The 6,427-nt window shown below is 35.6% G+C and overlaps 3 protein-coding genes across 4 annotated transcripts in view; 2 read left to right on the top strand and 1 right to left on the bottom strand.

Moving 5' to 3' along the window:
• On the top strand, nt 150-1,461 carry LOC104712554 (60S ribosomal protein L11-1). Its single transcript, XM_010429474.1, has 5 exons — nt 150-258; nt 354-461; nt 551-593; nt 826-1,021; nt 1,131-1,461. Exons 1-5 carry the CDS (start codon nt 256-258, stop codon nt 1,327-1,329), a joined length of 549 nt encoding a protein of 182 aa, XP_010427776.1. The 5' UTR covers nt 150-255; the 3' UTR covers nt 1,330-1,461.
• On the top strand, nt 3,743-5,748 carry LOC104712556 (probable WRKY transcription factor 69). Its single transcript, XM_010429477.2, has 3 exons — nt 3,743-4,163; nt 4,259-4,405; nt 5,041-5,748. The coding sequence occupies exons 1-3, from the start codon at nt 4,039-4,041 to the stop codon at nt 5,600-5,602; spliced, it is 834 nt and encodes a 277-aa protein (XP_010427779.1). The 5' UTR covers nt 3,743-4,038; the 3' UTR covers nt 5,603-5,748.
• LOC104712555 (RING-H2 finger protein ATL5-like) overlaps nt 5,748-6,427 on the bottom strand; it is a 1,165-nt gene continuing 485 nt past the window's right edge. For both annotated transcript variants that reach the window (XM_010429475.2, XM_019229401.1), the window contains exon 3: nt 5,748-6,365. In XM_010429475.2, the coding sequence (XP_010427777.1) occupies nt 5,762-6,365 (604 nt within the window). In that variant the 3' untranslated portion in view covers nt 5,748-5,761. The remainder of the gene's footprint in view (nt 6,366-6,427) is intronic.

Here is a 6,427-nt window from a genome sequence, read left to right on the forward strand (position 1 = left end):
ATTTTTTTTTGTCTATGGGCCGATCTTGGGCCATTAGCATGCTATTGAAACTCAAACAAAAAGGTCACGTGCGCGTGTGTTGGAGGGTAGAGGGTAAAAGCGTCATTTCGGACTCCTAAATTTGCTTAGAACCCTAGAGGGCTTACAATTAGATAGATCTAGGGTTTATATATATTTTGCCGCTTCATCTCCGCTTAATCTTTTTCGATTCGTGTTTTCCCGTCGGCCGGAGAGTTATCGCAACCCTAATCCGAAATGGTCTGTCGGAGTTACTATTTCTTCTGCTTTGAATTCTTGTTTTTGATGTTTCTAGTGAATATGTGGTGATATATCTATTTTTTTGGATGAATCAGGCGTCGGAGAAGAAGCTATCGAACCCAATGAGGGACATTAAAGTGCAGAAGCTGGTTCTCAACATCTCCGTCGGTGAGAGTGGAGATCGTCTCACCAGAGCCTCCAAGGTTTTTTTTACTTCTAACTTCATTTCTCTCCTTTTCTCCCGATTGTGCTCGATTTGAATCGAATTAGTTCTTTGGATTGTTTTTGTAAGGTGTTGGAACAATTGAGTGGTCAGACTCCTGTCTTCTCCAAAGGTGAGTTTTTACTTCTAAGTTTAATCAATTTTGTATTTCTTTGGAACAATTTAGTGATTTTGTAGTTGTTGTTATTGTCTCTTGGATCCTCAGAGAGTTATCAGTAGTCGTCTCTGTTTTTAAATGGATTGCTTGGAGAATCTATGTAATCATCAGCTTCTAGTAGATAACTTTGTTGTCGATGATGATGATGAAGAGAGTTCTGACATTAATGTTATACACTTAATTGCAGCTCGATACACTGTTCGTTCTTTTGGTATCAGACGTAATGAGAAGATTGCTTGCTACGTCACTGTCAGGGGAGAGAAGGCAATGCAGCTTCTTGAGGGTGGACTGAAAGTTAAAGAATACGAACTCTTGAGAAGGAACTTTAGCGACACTGGTTGCTTTGGTTTTGGTATTCAAGAGCACATTGATTTGGGTATCAAGTAAGTCTAAGTCTCTTCTTATCTTTCTAACACAAGCATATAATAACTTAAAAGAGTGCCTTTGTGTAACCATTGATCCAAGCGGGGTTTTATTTTGATTCCATCTAAGGTATGATCCATCTACTGGAATCTACGGTATGGACTTCTATGTTGTTCTTGAGCGACCCGGTTACCGTGTGGCACGTCGCAGAAGATGCAAGGCTCGTGTTGGAATCCAGCATAGAGTGACCAAAGATGATGCCATGAAATGGTTCCAGGTGAAATACGAAGGAGTCATTCTCAACAAGTCTCAGAACATTACCGGTTAAAACACATGTGTCAAACAAAAAGATCTTTAATCTGTCTTTTATCTTTATTCGAATCAGTATTTTCTCAGTTTTGTTTTGCTTCTCTGATCTTCATACATTTGAATTTTCCTTATATAGATATTTTTGCCTATCTTTATCGTCGTTATGGACAAATATAAGCTGACTAAAAAGTCTAAATCACAATTCTGAGATAATTGGACTTTGAATGTTCAATACTCTCCGACAGAAGAAAGTAGGTAATGATGAGCAATTGAGCATTCTCTGGTTTTTAAGATTATAAGTCAACCCTAAACCGTGTTTTTGTTAAACAAGGCTCTTTAATTCAACATTATCGAAGACGATCCTTCGAAAGGGTGTTTCTTATATAAAAATCTGCATTCACATTTCTGAAGTTTTTCTATATATTTTACTGTCAAATATTCAAAGAAAGAACAGTTGAATAGACAAACATCATTTTAACTGGTTTATTTAGCTCGGTTTAACTTTTGGATTGGAGTTAGTTTATCCTGATCCAACTATATATAATATCCTTAAACGCATAAAGTTACGTGAAAATTATCGAACGAATGCGAGAATTCAGTTTTAAGACGAATCTTTTTTTTGACTAATCGCCATTTATGCTTTTTTAATATTAAGAAGACGTGTCGATTATAAATTACCTTGTACTTTTACATTGTTTAACATACTAATAACAAAGATGAAAAACATTATCCAATCATGTTTCATTGTCAATTCTCAGTTGCATCAGATTCGAGCGAATTATTGATTGGTTCGACATTAATTATCATGATCAGAAATGACCAAATCAAACATATATATACATATGTGTGTAAACACGCGTTACATTATATAAACTACTCAAAAACCTATATACATACAATACAACCAGAAAATAAAAAATTTGGCTCCTTTCTGACAAAAGTTGGAGGCAATAATGGAGTAATTAAACTACTAATAACTATGACAGAGGCTTTTTTTATAATAGTTTTTATCTATTAGTGATTTACAATTTTATTAATGACGACTGGAGGAATCTTGACTTGATCATATACACATATTTATTAGTATAAGCCATTTCCAGCCCAAATTTCTGTGTATCTATATTAAAAAAAAAAAAAAACTAAATCATTTTTCTAGACCTAGGGTTATATATTTATGTTTCTTTTTCTATACAAAAAAAAATATTTATGTTTTATGTGGATATGTATAAGTATATTTCATCCCAAAATGATTTGCAGCTTTTACTTAGGCAAATTTCTCGAACAAACGTCATCAAATATGACATCTTTGTTATCCATAGAAAGGGCACATGTTACTACTCTCTGCAAACTTTTTGGTCAAGATCTCATAATCTCTTTCCGTTGGATGGTACGGGCCAAACACACAAAACCAAACATATTTTTGCATAAAACTATAGAACTGTTGTAAAATTGGTTGTTAATGTGAGGTTCATAGTTTTTTTTTTTTTTTAAGAAAAGACTTAAAACCAATAGGTAACGAGTGTGTTATGATCTTATTCAATATGAGAGATTCATAAGACATGGAATAATAATTTTGAGATGAAGACTATATATGATTCATCATTACGGACCACGTCTCTTTTTCTATTGCTATATCGATTATATTCATTTAAGTTTACGTACTAATGTCATTGTTGGTAACTTCTAGCCTCCTAGCTACTATGTAAACTTCTACTTTTTTCATTATTTTTTTTTCTCCAACTAGAAATTTTTAATTAAGCGGATGAGCCAATAAGTGAAATTGGGAGAAGGAAAAGAGTTAATCAACAAACTGTGCTCAACAGAGAAAAAGAGAACATATTGTACTTGTACATACTAATTAAAGTCTTGAAAATGACCTTTGGTCAAGTAGTCTTATAGATTTAGTCCAAAATGGATAAATCATAAACATTTAAAAGAAATAATACTAGTATGTATTAATGTCAAGTTCACAAACATGATGCATTTTGGGAAATTGAAACGGACCAAATCAACTGATATAGTTTAAGGAATAATTAAGGACAGCTTAAAAGAAGAACTCACGTCTGAATATATATACTTTTAACTGTAAACAAATTTCATTATAACATCTCTGATTCGGGTTTCATTTATTTAAGAAGAGTTATATAGATGGGTTGTATAACTAATTACTTAATTTTGTAATATTATAAAAATGAGCATAATTAATTTGAGATTTAATTTTCTTATACAATAAGACAGCAAAAACGAAAACATCACAGTCTATATTAGATCAGATGCAGGGATAATTATAATATAGATATGCATAATTATGCATGGACTTAATCAAAATGTCCAGCTAATTAAAGAAATAATTTGAATAGCCAAAACCTTATGGTATATTATAATAAAATCCACGAGAGAGAGAAAGAGAGAGCCTTTCAAAATAAAAAAATAAACTAATATCACTACAAAACAACTGGTCATATTTTATATTCAAATAAAATTAACACCAATGACCCAAAAAAAAATATATATATATTATACAAATATAAATCCCCCTTTGATATTTGCCTGCACGTCCCCAAAAAACAAGTAGTAGAGAATAATAATAATCGGACATCAGATTGGATTAAAAACCCTCTCACTAATCACCTTCTTAATCACCCTCTCCCCCCACCTCCGGTTCTCAACTCAACCAGCAGAAAGAAAAAAAAAAAAAAACACATCCTGTTACGGAGAAATCGGAATCATGCACCGTAGAGGAGCAATTCAAGAATCAGACGACGAAGAAGATGAGACATACAACGACGTCGTTCCTGAATCTCCTTCTTCTTGTGAAGACACGAAGATCTCTAAACCAACTCCAAAGAAAAGGTTTGTGAAATTTTTCTATCAAATTGTTTTTTTATATATATTAAAAAAAAAAAAGAGAATGATCTGAAAATGTAAATAATTGTGTATGACAACAGTAGGAGGAACGTAGAGAAGAGAGTTGTCTCAGTTCCGATAGCTGACGTGGAAGGATCTAAGAGTAGAGGAGAAGTATATCCACCGTCCGATTCATGGGCCTGGAGAAAATACGGACAAAAGCCGATCAAAGGCTCGCCTTATCCCAGGTATCATTACAAAACACTCTTTTTTTTTTTTTTTTTTTGTCTTGTCGTTTTAATCAGCGGCGGCTTTAGAAATGAGAAAAAGCGTACGTTAGCCTTTTCGGTGGTTGGTCTAACATACGCACCATGTGACAAAACGGACGCGTTTGTTATCGCGTGGTTTTGACGCGCCACCTCCTTAATCTTTGGGATTAATGTTATAAAAACTTTGTGATTAAGGAACAAATTAGATGGGGGTCACTCACACTAAATTGAATTTTTTTTAGTTCCCTTAAAGTTTTAGTAGTAGTATTTAATACTTTTGGATAACCTCGGGGGGATGTGTGAAATACTAGTAGTATTAATTAAAGTAGCGGTAGATCTTGTTGATTTCTAAAGTGAATAGCCACAAAAGGTAATGCGCACAAAAAGGAAAAAAAAGAAGTAATATATATGTACGTGATTAACGTGCCAATATTATTATAATATTTGTCATTTATTACCATTTCTTAAGGTTACATTTATGGAAAATATATTAAAATTACATTACGAAGTTATCATTTTGAAATTTTATTACAGTAATAAAAAAAATAACTATGATTTATGTTAAGTTTTGAGTTCTTCATGGAAAAATGTACGTATCACTTTGTTTGTTACAGGGGATATTACAGATGTAGTAGTTCAAAAGGGTGTCCGGCGAGGAAGCAGGTGGAGAGAAGCCGTGTTGACCCTTCGAAGCTAATGATTACTTACGCCTGCGACCATAACCACCCTTTCCCTTCCTCCGCCGCCAACAACAAATCCCATCACCACCGTTCCTCCGTCGTCCTCAAAACCGCCAAGAAAGAGGAAGAATACGAAGAAGAAGAGGAGGAGGAGGAGGAACTAACCGTAGCCGCAACAGAGGAACCGCCGGTTGGATTAGATCTCAGCCACGTGGACTCTCCGTTGCTCTTAGGTGGCTGCTACAGCGAAATCGGCGAGTTCGGTTGGTTCTACGACGCGTCCATCTCATCATCGTCTGGTGGCTCTTCGAATTTTCTCGACGTAACGCTAGAGAGAGGCTTTTCAGTTAGCGGAGAGGAAGATGAGTCTCTGTTTGGTGATCTTGGTGATTTACCTGATTGCGCCTCCGTTTTCCGCCGTGGGACTGTTTCCACGGAGGAGCAACATCGGAGATGCGATTTTGGCGCCATTCCTTTCTGTGATAGTTCTAGATGAGTTTGTGTCGTCTTGTGTGTAGCCAAAAGAAATGAAAGAAACAAATTTTTTTTTTTCCACTGTAAAGGTTGTATCAATGGTGGATTCATATGATTCATTTATAAAAAAAATAAAAACCCAAATAATAAAAGTAATATCATTTGAGAGGTACAAAGATTTTTACATGCGACGAGGATAACCAAAAAGGAAAGTTTCTTCCATTGCTCTTACCACAGAGAGTAGCTCCAATGTGAAGAGATCGTTCATTCTCATGTCTCCAGCGGGGTTTGATCCATTAGTTGGAGAGGAGTCTTGTTTTGCCGGCTTGAGTATGACGAATCTACAGACAGGACACTGTCCTTTGCTCTTTAACCATGGAACTATACATTCTTCATGAAACATGTGTTTGCAAGGAGTGAGCATCACTGTTTCCTTGGGTTCAAAGTCTTCTAAACACACGGAGCATCTCTTGTCTTCTTCGTCGCCTGGGAGATCTCGATTGTTTCTTGTGTTTTCGCTTCCCGGGGTTTTGTTTCTGTAGTATAAGCTCAGGCTCCTGAGGAGAGTGCTTTTTGGGATTGGGTTGTATGTCTCTTTTGTTAGATGTTTGAGGATCTCGTCTTCTTCATGGACTTGTGATGATGATGATGATGTTGAGCTGTTCTCTCGTCTACCGGGTTGGTTGTGAACGGCTTGCCTTAGTGCCTCTAGGTGCTGTCTTCGCGGGTTGTTGCTGTTACGGAATGGAATCTGATGTCGAGTATGTGACGGTGGTACTAAATCTCTGCCAAGAACAATGATCACTACAACAAATATGTACATTGATAGCAGACGGATATAGCTCAT

Source organism: Camelina sativa, chromosome 9 (genome assembly GCF_000633955.1).
Source record: "Camelina sativa cultivar DH55 chromosome 9, Cs, whole genome shotgun sequence".
Taxonomy (NCBI): Eukaryota; Viridiplantae; Streptophyta; class Magnoliopsida; order Brassicales; family Brassicaceae; genus Camelina; species Camelina sativa.

What these genes read in the sequence shown, in the direction of transcription:
- LOC104712554 (XM_010429474.1), top strand. An exon ending in GTCTCACCAGAGCCTCCAAG is followed by an intron (nt 462 to 550) that starts GTTTTTTTTACT and finishes TGTTTTTGTAAG; the next exon opens with GTGTTGGAACAATTGAGTGG. An exon ending in CACATTGATTTGGGTATCAA is followed by an intron (nt 1,022 to 1,130) that starts GTAAGTCTAAGT and finishes ATTCCATCTAAG; the next exon opens with GTATGATCCATCTACTGGAA.
- LOC104712556 (XM_010429477.2), top strand. Translation starts at nt 4,039, where the DNA reads ATGCACCGTAGAGGAGCAATTCAAGAATCAGACGACGAAGAAGATGAG. An exon ending in AAACCAACTCCAAAGAAAAG is followed by an intron (nt 4,164 to 4,258) that starts GTTTGTGAAATT and finishes GTATGACAACAG; the next exon opens with TAGGAGGAACGTAGAGAAGA. An exon ending in AAAGGCTCGCCTTATCCCAG is followed by an intron (nt 4,406 to 5,040) that starts GTATCATTACAA and finishes TGTTTGTTACAG; the next exon opens with GGGATATTACAGATGTAGTA.